Below are 25904 nucleotides of genomic sequence, written 5' to 3'. Positions count from 1 at the left end.
AAGAGATTAGAAATAGCCAACCGTTGAAGAAACATAATATAGCAATTAACTTGTCATCAGTTGCTCTTGTTTTATTTTTATTTTATTTTTATTTATTTTTAATACAAAAACATACTTCTCCTGCAACAATATATATTGAAAACTAGTACAATTTTTGCCTAAAAGCCCTATCCAGAGCTTTGCTTTTTTATTCACCTGCAAATTTTTGAATAATAAAATCAACTTCCACAATCATAAGTAACAGGGTCTAACACGGCATCAGTAACTTTGGTGCTTAATGTCTTCAGCTTTATCGCCTTCTTCAAATCTCACACTTTCCCCTTTCAAAAATCCTGATTCCTAGGAAAACTCGGATCACTAAAGTTAACATAATATAGACCATAGGTGTAGTCATATCCAAACAATAACTCATACGAGTCCAAGAACGACCACACAAAATACCCTTTTGTATTCGATCCATTTCTGCAAACAATTCAAGGGCAAAAACATTAAAATTGTAATCTTGATTGAAAAAAATAGTGGTACACAGTAAACAAAACTGAAATACTTTATGGGTTCTGATTTAATCTTTCACTTTAGGGGTCTCAAATATTTGTTATAATGACTAGTACAATAGAAGGAAAAATATCAACCCTTAACACATTAACCATTTTCCTTCACAATTCTTATACTTTATATTACCAATTTTGTTGTTCTCAATTCACTTTAAATTTTTAAATGCTGTGATATTTACAAGACAATCATCAATAACAATAATCAATAATATATACTAAAAGACACACCAGCAATGACACGTGTCATATTTTTGGTGTGTTCTTAGTTTTATTTTTGGTATAATTAATATTAATATCAAATAGAAAAATATTTCACAAAATCTTTCTAAATAAATTTGGTATAAACCTAAAATCAATATTTAAAATAATTTATGACCTGTATTACAATAAGAAAGAATATTGCTCAAATTATTTGTTTACTTTTGTGTTTATTGTTTATTAAAAGCTACAATTAAAAATTGCAAACATCAAATTAATAATTTATTGTTCCTCAACTAATTTGTGATTATAATAGTTTTCAATCAATAATCTATAACTATATATAGCTATAGGTCACTGTGCATGGCACGTGATCTAATAATACTGTCATTCACAATATTATTATACGTTCACCCTCATTTTCTATTAACATAATTTTAAATATATACCTCCTCAACATTCTCAAAATAAGTCAATTCGTGTTTTACAAAAGCCATATTATTCATCACATTTTCAGCTTATTTCTATTTTGTAACGAGTCAATTGATCCTACTTGTTTTTAATAAAAAAAAAATATCATTTGAATTATTTAACATTACATTATTCAATATGAGTGTTTAGGGTAAAAAATACCCTAGACACGTGGACCAATGATAGGAGGTCACGTGTCGAGTTCAAGATGGCCCACGTGGCCTAATATCCCCTTGACACATGGCCCCCTTGGATAAATCTCTGAAATGGCGGCCTTCAAGGGCCCAAATCCCAAGAAGCGCCGTAAAACGGCGCAGCCCACTAAAATCTAGGTCAAGTGACCTAGATGGGGGAACATTCTCCAATGACCCTATAAATAGGGAGATATTTCCCCATTTTGGGGACACATTCAATCATTTATTACACCTACATTCTCTCTCATCCGAGAAACACCTGAGCTTGAAATCCAAGCAAATCCCCACCTAAATTTTTGCATTCTTTATTCCCTTTCAAGTTACTAACTTGGTCGTCGAAGGCGGAGCTCCAACCACCCGGAGTCTCCGTTGTTTTGCAGGTACCTCTCATCCGGACCAGACTTTGTGACGTAACTCTCCCGAGGGACAAAAACACCCAAAACATTTGGCGCCGTCTGTGGGGAGAGTACCTCGAAGATGGTTCAAGAGTCTGTACCACCTCCTAACCGTCTGGGCGATGACCCGGAAGTTTTCGCAGACCAGGAGGATGAAGATCCTCAGGTCGAAACTTATACAGCCAATGATGGCTCTCTGATAACCAAGCGCATCCGGCCCAGAGACACTCTGGAGCGAGGTGCCACCCAGGCGGGTACCAGTCGACCTCCTAGGCAGCCGGAAGGGGAAACCCACACGGCAGCTGGATCAGCACCCGTCACCCGAGACGAACTCATGAGGTTCATGACAAGTTTCAAGGGTGAAATTAAAGAACTGATCACTAAGAGCCGGGCTGGCCCAAGTAGGGGTCAGTCGGCAAAGAAGACTCCTCTGGAAAAGGGGAAGTCAGTCAGAGATCGGCAGCCAACTCCTCATCTAAAGGAGAAGGCAGCCGGGACCATTGATTGGTCCAAAATTCTTTTGCCTAAGAGGAATACTAACAATCCCCACCGGACTCAACAACCGGTGGGAAGAAAAAAATCAACTCTTAATGTCCGGGAGATCATCACCCGCAAGAGGAATCAGCAGTTGTCTGAGTCGGCTTCTACGTCGAACTTTCCAGACAGCTTCAACAACACCTATGCAGGGAATGCACTTTCCCTGCATGAGAGCCAGACAGGCGGTAATACCGTCCATTCTGGCCCTCAAATGATTAGGACTGTACCGTCTAGCCATTTCAGTTGTAAGTATCCTCCTCATTTCATGCAGTCGGCCTTCCTCGGAGGTTAGGCGGCATACAACACCGTCCAGTCACTGGACTGGCAACTTCGTCTGCTCCACCTGGGTGAACAACCTTCTGCATTCACCCGGGAGATAACCAAGGCGGCACAGCCGGCCAAGGTTAAAAATGTGTTGGTAGGTACCTATGATGGTACCACTAACCCGGAAGATCACCTCATGGCATACACCAACCTCATGTACTTACAAGGGTTGGATGATGCCACTTGGTGTCGGTGCTTCCCAGCTACATTGAAGGGCATTGCCCAAAAATGGTTTGGCAACTTGCCAGCCGGGTCCATTGATAGTTTCAGGAAGCTTGCCTTCCTGTTTGCTTCCAACTTCTCAATGAACATCCCTGCTAAGAAAACAAGTCTTAACTTGAGCACCATTAAGCAGGGAGAGAGAGAAGGGTTGCGCTCCTATGTCAGGCGGTTCAATCTGATCGGAATTCAGATTCAAGGACTGTCTGATGAGGTAGCTTTTACAGACTTTTTCAAGGGTCTGAGAGACGGGTCGACTTTTAGGTTCGACCTAGTCGGAAAAGGGGATTTCACTTTACAGGCGGCCCTGAGGGAGGCGGAAAGCTACATTCAAGCAACCGACCTCTGCTCGCCTGGTAACCAGTCGGACTCCAAGAAGTCCGACAAGCTGAAAGACAGCCGGCCTGCTCAGCCGGCCAAATATAAAGAAGAGAGCAAGAAAAGAAAAGAAATCTGGGCGGTTGACCAGCCGTCCTAGAAGAAGAAGAAGGAATTTAAACCGTACGTTCCTAAGTACGAGTTTAACAAAGACTGCAACTCCATCCTCATGGAAATTAAGGACCGGCTGTCCCTAGAGAAGCCAAATCCAATGAAAAGTTCCATTCAATCAAGGAACAAAAACAAATTCTGCCAATACCATGAGGAAGTTGGCCATAACACCAACGACTGCTTCAGCCTTCAACGGGCGTTGGGCCGTCTGGCTGACAAGGGGATGTTAAAGTCCTACATTTCTAAGTCCAAAGGGACTAATAAGAAGAATCTGGGGCAGTCGTCTAAGACACCCTAGCCTGCTAGTAGTTCGGACACTAAAAAGGAGCCGGTCTACACAATAGCAGGCGGGTTCTCATGCGGTGGCCCAACCATCCGGGGCACCAAGAGCCATCTTCGAAAGATGGACAAAGATGATGATGAACAGGAGTCTGCTAGCTCCTCCTTCCCAGACGTCCTGATCACTGAGAAGGACAGGGGCAGCGTCCGCCGTCCGCCTGATGACCCGGTTGTCATTGAATGTAAGGTTGCCAACCAGCTGGTTGGACGGATCCTTATTGACACCAGCAGCTCATCAAACATCATCAGCCTCCGGTGCTTGCAAAAGCTGAAATACAATGTCAGCAGCATGCATCCGGTTACCCACCCCTTGGTTGGCTTTGGGGGTGGAATGGTTTACCCAGTCGGAAGGGTTGATTTACCAATCCGGCTGGGTGAGAAAGGAAAAGGGCGACACCTGGTCGTCAAGTTCTTGGTCGTTGAGGAGCTGACCGCCTACAACATTATTCTGGGCCGGCCAACCCTCAACGAAGCCAAGGCTGTAATCATCCCTTCCGTCATGCTCATCAAGTATGAGAGGGATGACGGCTCTATTGGTTCCTTAAATGGGGATCAGAAGACGGCTCGGGAGTGCTATCTCTCAGCTGTCAAAGATACTGTGGCCCCAGACGGCCAGGAACCAATAGACCTTGACAACGCCAAGGATGTCAACCCAGCCCCACCAGCAAACGGAAAGAAAAGAAAGGCACCTTTGCTGGTGGAGGTGAAGAAAGAGAAAAAATAGCAATCAGTGACCGGTAAACGGTCAGATGAGCTCCGTCCCCAACCGGCTGGAGAACATGTTGATATATCTCTGGACGACAGCCGTCCAGAGCGTACTGTAAAGGTTGGGATGGTTGCTTATGCTAAGTTAGGTGCAGACTTGCACCTTCTGCTGAAAGAATTCAAAGACATTTTTGCCTTTGAAGTGGAAGAGATGTCAGGCGTCAGCCCGGATCTTGTTTTCCACAAACTCGACGTGGATCCTAAAAAGAAGCCCATCCGGAAAAAGAAAAGAAATCACGGTGAGGAAAGAAGTCAGGCGGCAGCTGCCGAAGTAAAAAAGCTGTTGGACGCTGGGTTCGTTCGGCCATGTAATTTTCCCGACTGGGTGGCGAATGTTGTGCTTGTAAAGAAGTCGAATGGTACCTGGCGTATGTGTGTTGATTACATAGACCTCAACAAGGCATGTCCTAAAGACAGTTATCCGCTTCCTAAGATCGATAGTCTAGTCGATTCAACAGCCGGGCATGCCTTGATAAGTTTCATGGATGCCTACTCCGACTTCCATCAGATACCCCTGTGGAAAAAAGATCGAGAAAAGACAGCCTTCGTCACTGATTAGGGGTTATTCTGTTACACTGTGATGCCGTTTGGCTTGAAAAATGCGCCGGCTACATTCCAACGGATAATTAATACGGTCTTTATTAATCAAATTGGGAGGAATGTGGAGGCGTACATTGATGACATGATAGTCAAATCCAAGCAGCAGGCGGATCACCTTGCTGATTTCCGAGAAACCTTCACCACACTCAGGCGGCATAAGGTTATGTTAAATCCTAAGAAATGCGTCTTTGGTGTTGAGTCTGGGAAGTTTCTCGGATTCCTGATTGATCAAAGGGGGATAGAGGCTAACCCCGAGAAGATACAGGCGGTAAGTGATATGAAGTCACCTCGCACTATCAAGGAAGCACAGAGATTAACCGGTTGCCTGGCGGCCTTGGGGAGGTTCCTCAGCTAGTCAGGTGACAAATGCCTTTACTTCTTCCAAGCAATCGGGAAGAAGATCAGATTTGAATGGGGGGATGATGCTGAGACGGCCTTTCAACGGCTGAAAGAACACTTGCACTCTTTGCCAAGGCTTGTTAGTCCACTGCCTAAAGAGGTGTTATACATTTACCTAGCCGTCTCAGATCATTCCCTCTGAGTTGTTCTCCTTGCTGAGAGAGACGGCGTTCAGCTCCTGGTCTATTTCATTAGCCATGTTCTAAAAAATGCTGAGCTCCGGTACCCCATGGTAGAAAAATTTGGCCTTGCCTTGTATATGGCTTTCAAGAAGTTGAAACCGTATTTTTAGGCCCATCCGGTGGTAATTTACACCGACCAGCCCCTCAAGTGGCCAATGTCTACATTGAAATCATCCGGCAGAATGTTAAAATGGGCTATTGAAATGCAAAGTCTTGAAATCATTTTTAAACCTAGAAAGGCAATGAAAGGTCATGCGTTTGCCATCTTCATTGTTGAAATGACACGACCGGTGCAACCGGATAACATTGACCAGGTTTGGAAAGTGTATGTAGATGGGAGCTCAAGAAGAACGGCTGCGGTGCAGGAATTTTATATGAGTCACCTGAGGGGGACAGATTTGAATATGCACTGCGGTTTAAATTTCAAGCCTCAAATAACGAGGTGGAGTATGAAGCCCTGCTAGCCGGAATCCGCATGTGTAAGGCAGCAGGGGAAAATAAAGTTGACGCCTACTCTGATTCACAGTTGGTCGTTAGCCAGTATGAGGGAAAATATGAGGCAACTCATCTGGCTATGATCAAATACCTTCAGGCTGTCAAAGAAGAGGTTGGGGCACTTGAGGAATTCCGTCTGAATCAAGTGCCCAGGTCGGATAATAATCAGGCGAATGCGTTGTCCAAATTGGCTTAATTCGCCTGCTGTGATACGCCTCGGTCGGTCTTTTAGGAAGTTCTTGAAAAAAGAAGCATATATGAAGAGCCCATTGGAATTCTGGACCGAAGCTCTACCTGGATGGATGGCATCCGGGAATATTTAGCAGACGGCACACTTCCTGATTCACCACAGGAAGAAGCCGTCATGAAGAAGCGAGCAGCAAACTTTGAGTTGAGAAACGGAGAGCTGTTCAAGGCGGGTTTCCTTAAACCTCTATTGAAGTGTGTTACCCCAGAAAAGGGGAAAGAAGTTCTCAAAGAATTGCAAGTTGGGTACTGCGCCTCTCATATAGGCGGTAGGTCCCTAGCCGTCAGAGCCAGGCGGCATTACTTTTGGCCTACTCTTGAAGCAGACGCTAAAGAGTTGGTGAAGAGATGTGAGAAATGCCAGAGGTTTGGCAAACTTATTCACCGCCCGGCTACTGATCTGACGGCAATCCACAGCCCAGTCCCGTTTACTAAATGGGGCATGGATATCTTGGGTCCTTATACGCCTGCTCGAGGCGGAAAACGCTACATTTTGGTGGCTGTGGATTATTTCACCAAATGGGTAGAAGCTGAGCCGGTCAAGAATATCAAGACAAAGGATGTCATCTCTTTCATTTGAAGAAAACATCATCACCCGGTTTGGGGTACCTATGTCTATGGTTTTTTATAATGGCCCTAAGTTTGAAACCCCTCATCTTAAGACTTGGTTGGGAGATCAGGGCATCTGACATTGTTTTGCATCAGTCGGCCGACCCCAATCAAACGGCCAAGTTGAAGCCTTCAACAAACTCATCTCAGACAGCATAAAAAAGGAAATCGAAAGAGAAGGTGGCTTATGGGCAGAAGAACTAATTTATGTCCTATGGGCCATCCGGACTACTGCCAAAGGGGCAACCGGTGAAACCCCATTCCTCATGGTATACGGCGCTGAAGCCTTCTTGCCCATTGAACATTACAAGCCGACTCTACGAGTTATGCTTTATGATGAAGAGGCAAATTGGGAGGCCATGCGGCTAGCATTGGACTCCCTCCCGGAACGCAGGGGCAACGCTGCCCTGCGCCATGAGATATACCGTCTCAGAATGACCAGAGCCTACAACAAGAAAGTGCACAGGCGTCCTTTGAAAGTTGACGACTTTGTGTTACGAAAAATGGAGGCAACCGGTAGGGCCAATGAGGCTGGAAAGCTAACCCCTAATTGGGAAGGCCCCTACCGGATTTATGAAGAACTCAGGGACGGCACCTACCGTCTGGAAACCCCAGACAGTAGGTGCCTGCCTAGAACTTGGAATGTAGATAACCTAAAAAAGTAATACTTTTGAGAAACGTAAATTTTTTGTAAACAGTGAGTCAATTAATGAGAATTCAGACTTTGTTTGCAGAATTGTTTTGTTATTTTTGCTTATCCACCTGGGTAATACTCAGACGGATTATTTGTTTAACTAACTAAGTTTGATACTTAGAAAGGTTGTAATTGCTTTTCCGCTTGGGTAATACTCAGACGGACCCTTTGTTTATTTAACTAAGTTTGAAACTTAGTATAATTTAATAATTGCCTGCCCGCCTGGGTAATTACTCAGACAGACTCTTTGTTTAACTAACTAAGTTTGATACTTAGTGTAATTCAATAATTGCTTGTCCGTCTGGGTAACACTCAGACGGACTATCTGTTTAACTAACTAAGTTTGACACTTAGTGTAAATTCAATTTTGTAATAACGCTCGGCCGATGGTCGGATTAAAAAAGTTAAGCACAAAAACTCTTAGTGGCTATACAACCGGTCTCAAACAAGACCAAAGGCCCAAAGAGGCCGGATGGTTGCTTATTTTATAAAATCGCCTGTCCCAACATGGACAAAGGCGTCTGGCGACACCCCTCCGGGTGCAATCGTCGCAGAGAACAGACTATTTGTCGGTTCTACGAACCTATGCAGACGACGACAATTGAACGACCAAATTGGTCAACTCATAGCCGTCTGACCAGAATAATCTATAAAGAACGATTAAGTTATCGAATACCGAATGCCCCGAGGCATCAGTCGGTATCCGGCTGAAGTTCTCACTTAGGTTATTTATTCCAAAGTTGCACTTTCTCTCCCAATTGGGGCAAAAGATTTTGTGTAATGGCTATGTAATAACCCAGACGGAATATAACCGCCTGGGTAAGAAGCTCAAAGCACCCGCTCTAATGGTCGGCTGTGCACTTGGTTTGGGGCAATCACCATTGTGATTGATTGGCCTAAAAACACTCCATACTTCTCCTAGTATCGAGTGTTTTCAAGCCAATCAATCAATTTGAAACAAAACCAACCACACAGCCGTCCAGGGGCAAGAGCACCCGGATTGAAAATTATTGCATGCTTTTCTAAGTTAGGCAAAATATTAAAGAATTGCAAGCATACGCAAAATTCAAATTGAAAAATTTATTCAAACTCAAACAGGTATAAACAACCGACTAAGTCGGAATACTTCATTAAATATTTAAAATGGCTCAAAGGCCAGAAGTTGTGTTAACCGGAGTTACATCCGGTGAAGGAACAAAAAATAAATTGTTAACCCAACCCCATGGTTGGTAAAGATACAATATTACACGGCATACAAGCCGGTAAAGAAACAGGATGGCATACTGCCGCGGAAAGTGGGGAGGCCCACCTAACGGTGAGGTGGATGCTGCTGCTCCAGCTGATCCTGGCTGGGTTGGCCTTCATCTTGATCATCCGCCGCCGGCTCCTCATTATCAAAGACTTCATATCCCTGCTCTGCAGCCCAATCTTTGAAAAGAGGCGGAGGAGCCTCACCCAGTACTTGGGCATCATACACCTCAGTGGCGTAATCATACCTGAGCTTATAGACCTCAAAGTCTATATCTGGGTAGAGGAGGCTCCAAGTGATCTTCATCCAGGCCAGATTATCACGCTCATTCTCCTCCATCAGCGGCTTTTGCTCTTGGGCGGGCTCGTCCGACTGCCTGTTTCGCAGAGTGACAAGCACAACCCCCAGGCGGGAAACGTCTGCTCTGAGTTGAGTGTTTTCTTGATCAGCATCCTCTAAAGCCTTGAGCTCAAATTTGGCATCCTTCAGTTTTTGCTCAAGGTCATCAGCCCGTCTTTGTCTTTAAATCACACATATAATTAGCATATTCAGCAAAGTTGAGGTTTTCAAGGGCCCTCCGTTTGGCGTCATTTACCTCTTCTTGCTTCCGCCTGAAGGGGCCACGGAGCCCGTCCACCCTCAGCATTACCTGAGAGAAGAGCAGTCGGATTATGAGTTACTTAGTAAAATCAAAGGAAAAGATATCAGGGTTGTGGGATTCCTTACCTCAGCCAGTTGGCCCATTATCCGGTCAAAGTCCACTACCTGCAGATCAGGTATGGAGTTCTTCTCTGACCAGGTGAGGGTCCTCACCATCCGTTTTGCGAAACCCCCAAGATCCGGCTCGTCGGATGTCAGATCTGCATCAAAAGTAGTACTCTGTGAGAAAGAGGCAGCATAGTTGGCACTCATCCGTTGCCGGCTGCTGACTGAACCCCTAGAGGGATCAACCTTAGTCTTGACTCTCATGAAGTCAAGTGACCAAGGTATTTCAATCCTTCCCTTACCTTGTGTGTCCGGATGAGGCTTAGGCGTCTTCTCCTCCCCAATTGTTGCCGCACCGGCTGAAACATTAGGTGGCTCGCCACCCTTCGATGCCATAGAGGCATCCGACGCTTTCTGCTGTGAGCGTTCTGAGCTTTCGCTCAAAATCTTCATCACAACAGGAGATTTGCCTCCGATCGTTGGACGATCGGATTTGGCAGCAGAGTTTGTCTGGGGGGGGTCCTTTCTGGCGGCCTTCGCAGCCGAAGTTTTCTCCAGATCTTCTCCTTGCCTTTTGAGAAGCTTGGAGAAGGATCGTGGCACTCGCTTTGCAGAGTCCTGAAAAATGAACAAGGGTCAGTATACTCAACCGGCAAATTGCCTTAGTAAAAAAAATATATATATACACATATAATGTCAGGCGGTCTTACCCCGCCTTTCTTAGATTCTTTTGCATCGACGGATGCTTTCTTGGCGATTGCAGCCTTTTTACGCAGCAGCGCCGCCGACTTAGCCGGAGTCTTCGCTGGATCAACCATTTTCAAGGCGTCGTCTGCATGAATAGAATTCAAGTTAGAAGAAATTATGGAAATCTTGTATGAATAACAAAATAACACACTCCGGATGTAAGGTAATCTACCCTGGGAAACATGGTACTCAGCCCCGCAGGCGGACAAGAAGCACTCGTCTTTGAAGAAGTCCTGATGGGGGATCCAGTTCTTGGGAACTATAATGTGAGTCCCATCCCCCATGGGCTCGGTTGTTGTTTCAAAAAATCCCGGATCTATTATTTGCTCCCGGGCCTTAGTAGACAGCTCCGGGAGAGGGCACTTCCTGCCTAGAAGAGCCGGCTCTATGTTGTACCGGCGCAGTGTCCGGTTATGCCTTAGAGTTGGGGAAGAAATCAAGTAAAACTTGTCCTTCCACCCGGACCATTTGGACACTTTGTCCAAAGTCATCAAATATTGGGGCAAGGTAGTCAGAGAATACCATGCCCCACGGCCGCCTGGGGCCTTGCTCAAATAATGCATGTGAGCGAAGGCGGAGAAGCTTGGATTTATATTTTGGAACTCGCAGGTGGCGATGTAGCTAAGAATGTTCACCCACGAGTTGGGGGTGAGCTTCCAAACTCCTACATCGTACCCCTTTAGGATTTTCCTAATCCCGGGGTGGAGGGGGAACCGGTGGCCGACTTCAATGACCGCCTCGTAGCAGACAAAGTGATGGTCTGCGTTATCAATGTCATCGCTCCAGGCCATTACTGCATCAGCCGGTGGAACGATGATGTCCCAGCCCCTTCCAAAGGGGTGCTTTTCTTTAAAGGCCCTAAAGCCGCTCTTGAGTAGGGCAATGTTACCCGGCAGCATTCTAGTCCGTTTGGGATTGGGGAGGTCGGTGACCTTAGGCGGCTGCTGATAGTCAGCCGCAAAGTTATCTTGGTCAGAGCCAGAAGATTCGGCCCTCGACCCTTCGCCGGCTTCAGCATCACAACTACAAAAAGCGTGTTTTCTGGACGCTTTTTAAGGCTTTTTCGACGCTAAAAAGCGTCAAAAAATTAATTCTCGACGCTGCTAAAAAGCGTCGAAAATACGTGAGTCGAAAATTTTCAGGGACACAAAAAAGCGTCGAGATTCTCGATGCTTTTTTGTGTCCTAACTAATATACGAAGCATCGAAAATTACGTATTTCGCGCATTATCCCAAATATGTGTAGTTTTTTAGCGACGCTTTTTTTGCCTAGAATCATTAAATTGGCGACGCTTTATTTTGTCCAGATTTTCATACATTTGATTTTAATATTTTGAAGATGCTTTTTTCTGTCTATATTTTCTTTGTTGGAGACGCTTTTTCTTGTCCAAATTCTTATTTCACACGTATATTATTATTATAAGTATACTAGTAATCTAGTATTACCAATAAAATAGAGAAAGCAAAATTATGGCAGTTTTTTTTTATTGCATATATAAATATATTATAGTATATGTACAATTAAATTATCTCATAGTAATGAGAAATACAACCACTATATTTCAAAGTTACACTTTATTCGTGACTAGTGGTAGTGGAACAAATATGCTCATTTCTTTACAAAAAAAATTGCAACCTATCTCTAATTTAGCTGCTCCTTAATGTGCTTGCAAAAGGGCGTAAAACAAAGTGTCGACCAATAACTCATTGTTAGCCTTGAATTCATCGCAAACCCTCTGATGTTTCTGAATCCTAAAGCAAGAACTAGTTGTTCAGTTTATCTTGGGGAGACATACAACAACAACATCGTGGATTAATAATAGCACTGATATTGTGGTCAACAACCATGTGGTCAGAATCCTGCAGCGACAACAACAATATTTATACAACTTATTGTTCTAATTTTGATGATATTGATGTTTAGAAGAAACAAGGGATGGCGAGAAATATTGATGGAAAAAATCTAGTTGAACAATGGAGATGCATTACCATGACAATATATGGGATATTCCATTCAGATAGATATCCACATAATTCATTTCTATTTCTCTCTGATGTAGCTTAAGCTATGTCATAGAATCATTAGTATACAAAAAGTAACTTCAAAATATAAAATACAAGGGAAAAAACAGCTAGAGAGACAAAATGCATAATATTAATTATTACAACACAATATTACTACAAATTATAAGCAAAATATCTCAGTTCAAGTAAACTTAGATGAATAACATCAAGGCTAAGGAAAAAACTTAAAAATGGTTTAATGAATTCACTATTATAATTCCTGTAAAGAGGAAGCCTCCGTCAATTCACCAGCTGCACATTAATAAAAAAAATTTAAAACTAAAGGTCTAACCAGCAGATTACAAGTTACCTTATCGGGAAGGACTGAAGGATTCACCTTTTAAAGCACTAGGCAAATAGCTATGCTATGTTGGAAATCCACCTTGAACTGAAGAAGCATCAAAAAGTGATGATGTTAGGAACATTATGTAGGTTTTGAGTTATTTTGGAACACTCAGGGTACTAAAAAAAAAGAACATTTTAACAAAGTATATCATCATCCAAGACAATTAAAGTGACATAGTATTCATTAAAATAACTCAAAACTAAACTAGAGTAAGCTGAAAGTAGAAAATTTTAGCACCATAATCAAATGTTAAAACAGGACTAAGACAGTTATGCTTCAAAATCAAAACGTTTCCTACCGAAGAACTTAAATATCTCTAGATGTGACGACAGTAGTATGGCTCTGGTGTTCATCTGGTTCATAATCTGCAAGAAACTCATCAAGTCAGCGTCATTGATAGTAGATTATGCAGAAGCATATAAAGAAGTTTGGAGAAATAAAAATCACAATGCATGAAAACTGCAATGAATTAAACAATGTGCAAAGAATACATTTCTTTTTAATGGAGATAGGGAACTAGGGGAATAAGTGATGGAAGTTTGCAGCTTTACACCTGAAACTTCAGTTAGGCTAGACACTCATATCCGAGTCTTAGCAACATAAGTATAATGCTTATTTTAGAAAATGGACAAAATAACCCCCATTTTACACCAAATACGCATCATATAAATTGTAGTCACCTCTCATTGCATTCTACATATAATGTAACATGGAAACACAAGTCACGGTGGAAACCACATACAATGCAAACAAGGGTAAGAACAGCTCCATTTTTATCACTCGACAAAAACTTTCTGCATCCATTTACTGCATACTCTTTAGCGTTAGAAACAAGTTATGTTTTGACAGTCCATATCAATCAAACACCAACCCAGAAAGGCATAATTAGTTGAGTTGCTGACTAACAACATCAACATCATTTGTATATTATCTTAACTTCCAACCAAAAGGCAAAAACTCAACGAAAGCAGTTTGAGTGTTTGACAAATTGGCACACAGAACTAGAAAAATGCTCTTTGGTGCTTTGTGCCTAAACCATTAAACTTACTGTTTGACCTTATATTGCTTCATGGACTAATTAAGTACTTTCTAAATTTTGAATATTCCAACAAATCCTCCAACTAAAGGATTTTAAATATCGAGATTTAAATCCTAGAAAGATAATACGGTGTACAGGAGTTTTACAAATCCCATCTTTTCTGGACACCTGATCGTAGAGGGTAATTCCTAATTATAAGATAAAGTAATTGGCTAACTTAATACCTTAGATATTGTAGATCCGCTTTACCCTAATCCTTAAACAAATGATTTTATGTTAAAACTGATATACCTCCTATGGTAGAGTTGAGGAATTACAAACAAATACCTTAGATATTGTAGATCCGCTTTACCCCAATCCTTAATTAATATACCTCCTATGGTAGAGTTGAGGAATTTTTGCAAAAATCAAAATCGATCCTCACATCATTATACAATTAGTTAAATCAGATCCAGGAACTCATAAATCATCAAATTAAATTACAAATTACAAAAAAAAAAAAAAAAAAAAAAAAAAAAAAAAAAAAAAACCGCAACAATTACAAAGCACAAACATGGAAGAACAACAAATCAAATCAGATTAGAAAACCAGGAAAGAAATTTGAAATCAAAGAATGTCGAAGAAAGCGTACCCGTTCACCAACGAAAGCACCGGCGATGACGAAGGTGACATAGATGGAGTTGAACAAAAACCAGCGAAATTGGAGTTTCTGGGAAATGGAATGTGAAAAGGAGAAATTTGTTTCAGTGGATGAAAATATTGAATAGAATATCAAGAAATTCAATGCTATTTCACAACAATCAAATATAACAAATTAAATCAGAACGGTATTTTAGCACAAAATCCTGGAAAGTGATGAGGAGAAGAATGAAATTACCTTAAATTGAAGAAATTAACAAGGAGAGGAAGGAAATTATATCATGGCTTCCACTTAATCCGCAACGATTTGATCAACAGATGAACTGAGATCGTATAAAAATGAAGGAAAAAAAACAATTAGGGTTAATTTGTGTTGAAGTGCCGAGATCTCTGAGAGAGAGAGAGAGAGAGAGAGAGAGAGAGAGTGTTATGCGTGTGGGACTATGGGTATACTCGTGGATATAAGGCGGTTTCTAATACTTGTGTCACGTGCAAACCATACGAAGTTATCGACGCTTTTTAACGCCAAGAAATTGATTCGACACATAAAAGCGTCGAAAAAAAGCGGAAATTTATTTTTCCGCTGACACCCCATACACAGCGTCGAGCCAATAGCGTCCAAAAAGCAAGGGATTTGTAGTAGTGCATCGCCGGTTCCGTTAGAGGAGGCGGCTTCCTCACCGCCTACCTCTCGTACACTTGAGCTCCCGAAAGTAGAGGGAGCCTCTTCATCAGAACCACTCTCCTCCAAATCCCTCTGTTCCCCGTCTGGGACAACCTCATCGGCTGGCACTGCTATTGTGCGCCGGCTCCTGGACCTTCTGGCCGTCTGTTTTGTTCTGGCCATTGTGTCCTACACAGACACAGAGAGGGAGGAATTCGGAGATGAGCACATCGGTTTTGACAGTCCAGAAAAGGCACCCCCTGATCTAGACTCAGCCGTTCCGGGGGACCGGCTGAGTATCCTAGGCAGTGCCGAGTGAGTGGATTGAGAACTCATTTTTATTTTCTAAAATTATGTATACAGGCGGAGAAAAAAAAATTGTATACAAGTTGAAAAGGAGAAAAGCTAAAATGGTACAGGCGGTTACCTTATTTTAACTCTGAAAAATCTGAAAACCGCTACAACCGGTAAACCGGGTGTTGAACTTCTAGCACACGAAAACTTGAAACTGCTTTGATGCAGACGAAGGCAGAGAATTTCTCTCTAGAAGCTCTCTCTTTCTCTCTCTAAAAAAGTCAAATGTGAATAAGGTGAGGAAAAAGGGGAGGTAAACTTCTATTTATAGAAAGTGAAAACGGGGGGAAATTCTTGTTTGAAATTCAAATTTTACTGCCCCTTACCGTTCACCTTTGATAGGTGGACACGTGTCACAGGCCCCACGTGATACGCACGTGAGCCTTGTGAGGGGAAATGTTTAGGGTAAAAAATACCCTAGACACGTGGACCAATGAGAGGAGGCCACGTGTCGAGTTCAAGATAGCCCATGTGGCCTAATATCCTCTTGACACATGGGCCCCTTGGATAAATCTGTGAAATGGCGGCCTTCAAGGGCCCAAATCCCAAGAAGCGTCGTAAAACGGCGCAACCCACTAAAATCTAGGTCAAGTAACCTAGATGGGGGCACATTCTCCAATGACCCTATAAATAGGGAGATATTTCCCCATTTTGGGGACACATTCAATCATTTATTACACCTACATTCTCTCTCATCCGAGAAACACCTGAGCTTGGAATCCAAGCAGATCCCCACCTAAATTTCCGCATTCTTTATTCCCTTTCAAGTTACTAACTTGATCGTCGGAGGCGGAGCTCCAACCACCCGGAGTCTACGTTGTTTTGCAAGTACAACTCAGACGGACCAGACTTCGTGACGTAACTCTCCCGAGGGACAAAAACACCCAAAACAATGAGAATGATAAAAGCATGCATGTTTTTTTTAGCAATCCATCAATACATGTTATTATATTTGTAAGATATATAAAATATAATATTTATATGGTTATCACGTAATTTGTTAATTTTTAAATAATTTCACGTAAACAAAAGTCATTAGATCAGTACACAACTATGTTACATGTATCTCATATTCAAATATTATAGGCTTATTGTGCTTATAAATCATTTCCTTATATAAAATTTACGGTTGAGTGTATTATTAACAAATTTCCATCAAATTCGCATAATTAATATCAGTATCAATTAAATTGGAAAATTTGATATATCATACTCCATATAACAAAATGTAAACAAATATTATTAAATCAACGGTGTAAATTTAATCATTAAATTAATCTGTATTTCTCATTAGAAATCATTATCACTCGATTTCTCAATAATCCTTTACTATTTTTATATATGATTTATAATATATACATACAATATGCTATAATATTTATACACAAAAAATGTTATTAACTAATTTAGCTATTTCTATTGATTGTTGATTAATAAACATAAAGTATCACTCGTGATATGATTTTTTTTCATAAATATTTTATTCTAAAACTTGTACACTAAAGTGTGTAATTAATTTGGAAGATTTGGGTATAAAAAAAATAATTTGGCGGTAGTAGGAGTGTTTTTTTTCCTAATATTATTAATGTATTAAGAAATAAAAATTGAAATGATTAATTTGTGTGTTCACATTTAATTGAGAAAACTATTTATTTTATTATTCTTCTAATATCTTATTGTCATTTTGATTTACTAATTAACTATTTAAAACTAATTATTTCAGTGGTCTATAAAATAAAATTTCAAAACAGATGATTACCACATGCCCACATTATATATATATATATATATATATATATATATATATATATATATATATATATCCTAAACACTAGATTTTTGATTTTTTTTAATAGGTTATCCCTATAAAATTGATTGTATAATTATCTCAAAATTAATTTCCATATTTAAAATATATTTGTAGTTATTACATTCTTTAATATTTTTCTGTAAAATATATATCCACGCTATATTTTCAAAAATAGTGGAGAAACTCACATAATTGTATTACACTGTTTTAACTCTTATTAATCTATTTTCTCTTTCTTGACCCCCTATTTTCTCTTACTCAAATATATTAAGTTTCCATTTAAACCTATCATCAAATCGTGAAAAGGTTTTACGTTTGATAGCAATCTAATGTATATCTATTCCTTTGTTTATTTCTTTGATGGTGAAATATTTCTTATGGTTATTGTAACAACAAAAAAATATATTAACAGTAAAAATTGTCAATATTATTTAAATTAAATATATTATTATTTTAGTCATTATAAATATAGAGCTAATTTAAAATGAGAAAAGACAAAATGATTAATTTTGTGACCAATTTGGTTTTTTTTTTTTTTTTGTGTTATAAGCTTTCAGTTGAAATTTTTCTTGATATTGATTTTAGATATACGAATTTTAATATAAATTTAGTTAATGAAAAACTTAATGCACTCAATAAAAAATATATGTAGGAGATCGAATAAACCAAATATTTGTTAAAAAACCATTCACTTTAAAAAATGAAAAGCATCCTGGGTGTATAATTAGATTTAAGGAGTCTGATTCAATCGAAATTTATTTACCGCATTTTATTTATTAGGAAAGGTGATTAATATAATAATGCATATTGTCATAATTACAATTACAAAAATTTATTGAATATGAAATAATTGGAAAAATATTATTGGATCACTTTTGCAATTTTGATTTCTAATAATGTTTCATATAATCAAATAGAAAATAATGATAATAAATTGTCAAATTTAGTGAATTCGTTAGGTAAAGTTATTTTTCTCACTATTATATACTATTTGATTTTTGAAATTGTTATAAAGAATCTAAATTTGTATTTTCCTACTCGTTTAACCGCTGTAATGGATTTTATTCGTCGTGCATATATTTATGTGTGTTAATTGTGTGAAATATAATATGTAATTGATTTGACGTAATTTTTTATTTTATAAATAATTTCACATAATTTGTTATACATTACACTATATTTGCTGATTGGTGATAATGTAAATCATTTTGAATCTTATAAAATGCTAAATACAACATGAAATAATTACAAATAATCAAATATACCATTAAATAATTATGAATGTCTTTTTTAAAAATGGTAAAAAGAAGTTTTAAAGATTGATGTTGTTAATTAATATATATGGTAATTTAAGACTCAATTTTTCATATAATTAAATTTGTTGTTCATATTGTCATTTGATATATATTAATATATTTTAATCAAAATATAACATAAAAAATTACATAATTTGATGATAACATATTTATTTGTAGACAAATAAATGTTTATTAATGATTATATTAAACCAAGAATAGTTTGTGATTATATTGATTGATCTACCTTTTGTGATTTAGGGTGAACCTTAGTAATTGAATTGAATCATATTTCATATATATATATATATATATATATATATATATATATATATATATATATATATATATATATATCCACGGGAATTTTGCTACATATAATCAATTAAAAAAATATTGCATTAAAGTTAGATATAATACAATTATATAAACATATTTGTTATCTTGTTATTTTGTGTAACTATTGAAATGAAACATGAAATATAATGAAAGAGTCGATTAGACAAATGAGTATATTAAAACTACATATTAGACCATGTGAGTATTTTAAAAATGTAATAATAATTTAGTATCAATTTTCATTTTATTAACCAAATAAATATTTAAAATTATGTATTACACTTAATAGGTAGAAATAATAATCCCGATTTAATGATATTTAGTCAATGTTTTTTTTCCTAAATATGATAGTATCAAAGTATTGGACATACAAATAAAAAAGAATGAAAATTTAATTAACAAAATTTTCTTAAATGATTGCATGCATAGATAATGTATTTGTAATGTTACGCTATTTTGTTAAACTCCCTTTATTTTGTTATGTTCTTCGTTTAAAATTAGTCGAGGAACCAACAACAACAACAACTAATTAAAATAGTAATAGATTCATCATTTAAATATTGTTGCAAAATTACATTAATTAAAATAGATTAATCATTTGAAGGATTAAAATATGATGTATTCTTTATAACTTGTATGATTTGTTATTATTCTATTATTATTAAAAGATATGAGGAATGGGGTAATAATTATAAAGGTATGTAGAAGATACATATATACAAAAGATTTGGAATAATATTGCAACTAGATTAGGTCTTGTGCCATGCACGGTTATTTCACTAAATTTAATCAGTAAAAGAAGAAAAAAAAATTGTATTAAAAAATAGCATAAATAAATTACATCTATAACGTATTTATTATATTCTTATTTTGTGTATATAAAGAAATGAAACATGAAATATAACGAAAGAGTCACTTAGACAAATGAGTATATTAAAACTACATCTACATGTTAGACCATATGAGTGTTTTGAAAATTCAATGATAAATTAGTAAAAAAATTCTTTTTTTTTTATTACTCAAATAAGTATTTAAAATTGTGTGTTACACTTAGGGCCTTTTTTATTTCTGCTTAATTTCAGTTTAGTTCAGGTCCAATCAGTTCAATTCAGTTTAGCTCCTAATTTCCTTCTCTCATAAAATAAGCATTCCAGATTAGCTCCTAATTTCCTTCTCTCATAAAATATTCATTTCTGTTCAGTTCAGTTTAGCTCAATTCAGTAAATGTGAACATGTCCTTAATGGGCAGGAATGATAGCCCCGTTTTGATATTTAGTCAATTTTTTCCCTAAATTATCTTACATGATTAAACTCCCTTCATATTTTTATTAGGCTATTCGTATTTGAATTAGGCGATAAACCAATTAAAGTGCTAAAAAAACACAATTCCAATTTAATAATAATAATAAATCTATTATTTAATAGATTCATCATTTTAATTGAAAAAAATTATGGTGTATTTGTCATACAAAGTAATAATTATGGAAAACAGAGAGTAATAACTAAAAAATATATATTTTTTTTTTTATGGGAACTAAAAGGAATATAATTACTATAAAAGATATGTGTAAAATATTTGAAATAATATTGTGATAGTTATATTATACAAAACTTCTCAAACAAGATTTTAGCAAAAAAAGGAAGGGGTTTTTAAGGTAAAAAATTACACAAGGAATTGACTCGTGTCATTCCTAATGTCTGTTTTAGTATTATGTTATTACTGATTGATTTAAATTTTAATCCTAAATTATTTAAGTAAATAACAAAAGTATCACTAGTTGATTTAATATTTACATTTCATTATAAACATTTATAACTTCTACTACATATTTTTAAAAAATAATTATTTTCAAGAAAAAAATATATATACTCCGTATATGATATGTAATAAACGTTGTACATAACATGTTTTTCCGGAGAAAAAAAAAAAAAAAAAAACTCCATATATCACAATTATGTTAATTTTTTTTAATGTTTTTTTTTTGGAAGGATGCATCAAATCTTCTATTATACTCCATAAATAATCATTATTATATATATGTAAAGATTTATTTCTCAAATATTATAATTTTTATTCACAAAAAAATAATAATAATAAAAACTAAAGACATACCAGGAGATAACACGTGTCATTGCTGGTGTGTTTTTTAGTATATAGTTAACATATAAAAAATGATAACCTTTAAATAAGATAAATTCATCACATAAATCAACGTTAACTTAAAATAAACACAAATAACTAAGTTACACGAAAATAAACGAAAAATAAACTACCATTGTAAATTTTGTTAATTCATGTCAATTGTCTTGGGATTCAATAACCCATATTTCTTTCTCTTCATAGAGCAACCTAAGATACTACTCCATAGTACAGACGAATTTTTAATCTCATAGCTTGGATACCACGCCTAAAAATTTACTACCATATAATAGTGTAGTGTAGTATATGTTCACCTTTACATATACTTACATTCATTAACTTTTTGGCCGACCTCTATCAACAGCTTAACCGGACATAAATTGAGAGAGAGAGAGATTTCTTTACATAATCTGGTTCACAATTTATGCAACTATTTTCGAATTTCGATTCAAATATTGGTTTGCTGAACATGATAAAAAAAAAAAAAGATCTTACCTCACTGCATCAAGCACACCCCCAATATGACCTTGCAAATACTCTACTCTTGATAGATAATTCAATGATGAATTATACTCCATCACTTGGCCTGGTATAAAATTACAATTAAATGCCAAAAAATTGTTAATAGTACTTGGATTACGACCCTAACTTGTTCATGTAAATCTTCAACGAATAAGGAGAGAAAAAAGAACAAAAATTAAACCTAGGTGCATAGTGCTTATGGTGCGAGTGCCTCCCACTCCATGTGTACTAAGGGTCTGTTCTCTTCAGCTTAATTTCAGTTTAGTTCAGGTCAGCTCCAATCAATTCAGTTCAGTTCAGATCCTAATTTCCTTCTCTCATAAAATATTTAGTTCATTTTAGTTCATCTTTAATCATTTCAGTTTAGCTCAGTTCAACTCAGGTCAATAAATCAGAACAAGCCCTAAAAGAAAATAACTTAATGTCACTCATTTACCTAGATAAACTATAATTATGTTTTTGCAGTCTGAATTATATATTCACTAGGTTAGTTCTAATGACATGCACGGTTATTTTAATTACTCCATATTTTCTTTTTATAAATTAATTTATATCATACAAAATAAAAAATCACTGGTAATATCTTTGTATAATAAATTATATTCCACCATCTTTCAAAAAAAAAATAAGAAAAATTATATTCCACCAAAATTACATCTTCTTTAAAAAGATTTTCCTTATTAATCCGTACTTAGTTGTGCATCAACTTAAGAAAGTAAATATTATTACTTATTTATTTGTTTGATAAAAAGAAACTTTATTTTTAAATAAATTTCGTAAATAATTTTTTTAAATTAAATTAAATATTTTAAAAAAATACTAAGGACACACCAGAATTCGACATGTATCATTGTTGGTTGTCGTTTAGTATATAGTTATTGTTATTGCTTTACTCTGTTCTTTTTATATGACATATTATCTTTATGAATGTAGATTAAACATATCTAATGGTAAGGTGCACTAGTTTAATATTGATGAGATTGTCGTTTTAAAATAGGTGCACCCAGATGCATAAATCAAACATTGAATGAAAAATAGTGTTACTAAGAGGATCGAGAAAGTGTAACATAAAGGGAGGGGAGAAAAGGTCATAAGCCATTGCAGTTTGAATTATAGTTCATGTAATCATGTAGCAAACAGCAAAGGAGGGAAGAATGTACCATTTTCATGGATATAAACAGGAGGATTGCCATAAACATTCTTGAAGTACTCCAAAAATCCTTGTAAACCCCATGGTAAGTTAGGGTATGTTTGCTGAGGGATCAAATTGAAAATACATGTAATTAGATTAGAAAGAAGAGAGAAATGCAAATGGAACAACTTTAATCGCTAAAATGTAATTTCTTAGTAATTACAACGTCAGCAGGAGACTCACTGCTACTGTTAAAAAACTGCAGCAAATTAAAAGAGAAATATATCAGCTAAATCAGCATATTAAAACACAAATTTCCCTTGTTCTTTTATGTTCTACTTGTATTTGGTTACTCAACATCATTCAAAATAATATTGAAAATGTGAGTACCTAGGATAAAATGGTTAGAGAGAAAATGTAGAAAAAGATGGATTTGTATTTGTACCAAAGAAAAAGGTATGTGAAAATTTAAGTACCAAATAAATGGATTTGGATCAGTGGCAAATTTAGGATTTTCGAACTAATGAGTCACCGCCAATAATTGATCACTTGTTTCAATCCAAATATATATATATATATATATATATATATATATATATATTATATATATATATATATATATATATATCCCCAAAATGATTTCAATCCATAAATATCCATACTACAATAGTACTTAAAAATTCAATCTTACAAGTCAAAAGTACGTTATCCAAATAAATAACATGTTACAAACAATGGTACTATAAAATTATTACATGCATTAAATTAACTTTATGATTTTTTACTTAATTGATAAGCTTTGTGGGAAAATATTAAAATTGGTTGCATAAATATAGTATAAATAGAAACAAGAATTATTAAAAAAAATTATACGGAGTACCAAAAAAAATGAATAACTTAAGAGGCATGTTATTTAATATAACATGTCTCTTTAATGAAAAGCACATATTTCAATGTCAGCAACAGAAATAACAGGTCTTTTTGATATTTAAATAAAAAATTTGACACAGTGCTAACTCAGATGGGCAACAGCAATAGCAACTGAAAATAGGCGGTCTCTTTAATATTTTTTTTTTAAAAAGAAAAATATAATTTTTTTATGCTGGTGAGTCAGTCACCATGCACATGAATAGATCCGCCCCTAATTTGGATTTGTGCAAGAAAAAAGATATGTGAGGGAGTATAAAAAATGTAATTATTGTGGGGTTGAAGAGAAAAGATGGTAAATTGGTTAGCCAAAGAATTAAACAAAGTGTGTATAACAAAAAAAAAAAACCTATTATCTATTAAAAAAAAAAAAAAAAAAAGCCTATAATTACTAATAACAATAATAGTAGCAATCATGCACTCAAATAAAATAAATAATTCTAATTTTACCTTAAAAATCTAATTTCATAAAAATTCTTGAACTTTTTAAGCTTTGCTTTTTTTTTAAATATTTTTTTTTTTAGATTTTTCACCAAAAATTCACATTTATTGATATAAAACAAATAGATATGCAAACTTAATGCTTTTTTTTTTCTCTTTTTTTTCACCAAAAAAACAAAAAAGGGGGGGGGGGGGGGGAGGGGTTAGAGGGAAGACTATTTATAAGATAAAAGTAATAATACTAGTACAAAGTCCATAAAGTGAGATTATAGTTTAAGAAACACATACACATCCATTTTGCTCTCACATCACCCACGTAATGCCTTGGCTCCTGGATAAGCTTTGTGTCTTTGGCAAAATTAATAGTGTAATAATTCAGTCCTATAAAGTCGATTGATCCCTTAACCATTTCTGATTGATTTTTGGTAAAACGAGGAAGCCTGGTGCCAACAATAGTTTTCATTGTTCCTGGATAATCTCCATATACAAAGGGATCCATGAACCTGGTGACAGACAAACCATGACAATTTGGCTGTAAGGCTACTTGCATATATTGTTTAAAAAGCCCTTTCCAAAACCAAAACTATGTACTCATTGTTTTACCATTAATGTATGGATTAGGGGTGCTTAATAAGTTGAGCAGCTCACAAGCAACTCGAACTTGACTCGGTCAATGCTCGGTCTAAATTCGACTCAAGATGTTAACGAGCACGAGTTGAGCAATCTCTAATTTGACTCGATAAGCTTGTGAGCAACTCGATAATATATTTTGTTATTAATATAGAATTTACAAACAAAGTTAACATGGGCAAACAAGTTTAAAACTTAATAACTGTGGGTTTTTTTTCTTTTTTTTTTTTTTTACAACGGTAACTGTTAATTTATATTATCAAAAGAATATATATATATATATACACACACACACACACACACTTCCTCCGTTCTTTTTTTATTGCACCATGAGAAATTTCACACTTCCCAATGCATTAATTTAGCTATTAATATCTTCAATTTACTTTTGTAAAAATTACAAAAAATTTGAAATTTGAAAAGTAAATTTCGAGATGAATCTAACTAGATCCCACATGACTATGTTTTTCCTAATGGATAAATCACAAATGATGGTCAAAGAAGATTAAGAGAATAGTATAAAAGTCCTTATGGTGCAATAAAAGAAAAACGGAGGAGGTATATATATATATATATATATATATATATATATATATATATAATATATTGATAGATATTATATTTACGATAATATTTGTTGCAGATTAGGATAATTTTGTATATATTATGTTATACCTCGTATCCTTATCATAATAGGATTACGACTCTTGTAAACCTCTATAAATATTAATCAATGGTACACACTCCAACTCAAGGAGTTTGTCCGAAATCCAACATGGTATCACAGCTCTAGGTTTTCGATCTAGCTTCCGCAATCTTTAATATTTAATCAATCCCTTAGATAGTTCCCTTTCCAAATTGATTAATCTCAATATTTTTTATTCGTTTTTTTTTTCTTTATCACGATTTTCCCACAAATTCAGATATTGCTACTGCACTTTCTACTTTATCAATTAATTTTTAGGCATATTGTTCATATTTGATTAATCAGCTACACCATGACTGTTAGAATATATGTTAATATATTCTTGTATATATCTTAGTTAGTTAAGTGTATATTTGAGTATATATCCTTTCCTAGTTTATAGGTTTGTTAGCATGATTGTAGCCGATGATTGCTACTATGTATTTGTATATATTGAACGCACAGCT

General features: G+C 36.2%; 1 protein-coding gene and 1 long non-coding RNA gene across 6 annotated transcripts; both read right to left on the bottom strand.

Moving 5' to 3' along the window:
• Positions 1-323: 323 nt before the first annotated feature.
• Positions 324-24672, bottom strand: LOC110728296 (cyanidin 3-O-glucoside 5-O-glucosyltransferase (acyl-glucose)-like). The gene is made up of 4 exons (XM_021907968.1): positions 24430-24672; positions 22783-22951; positions 21596-21686; positions 324-462 (listed from the first exon to the last, which is right to left on the bottom strand). Exons 1-4 carry the CDS (start codon positions 24670-24672, stop codon positions 324-326), a joined length of 642 nt encoding a protein of 213 aa, XP_021763660.1.
• On the bottom strand, positions 11865-14953 carry LOC110727874. Of its 5 annotated transcripts, none has more exons than XR_002512588.1 (5): positions 14737-14953; positions 14491-14568; positions 13119-13185; positions 12400-12862; positions 11865-12270 (listed from the first exon to the last, which is right to left on the bottom strand). It is a non-coding gene; the product is annotated as an uncharacterized LOC110727874 (long non-coding RNA). The 5 variants fall into 5 exon arrangements; XR_002512591.1 differs by having other exon boundaries at positions 11865-12694; positions 12785-12862; positions 14737-14950; XR_002512589.1 differs by having other exon boundaries at positions 12785-12862; positions 14737-14949.
• Positions 24673-25904: the final 1232 nt, after the last annotated feature.

This window comes from Chenopodium quinoa, unplaced genomic scaffold, assembly GCF_001683475.1.
Source record: "Chenopodium quinoa cultivar QQ74 unplaced genomic scaffold, ASM168347v1, whole genome shotgun sequence".
Lineage (NCBI taxonomy): Eukaryota > Viridiplantae > Streptophyta > Magnoliopsida > Caryophyllales > Amaranthaceae > Chenopodium > Chenopodium quinoa.
This window is presented reverse-complemented; position numbering and strand designations above follow the sequence as displayed.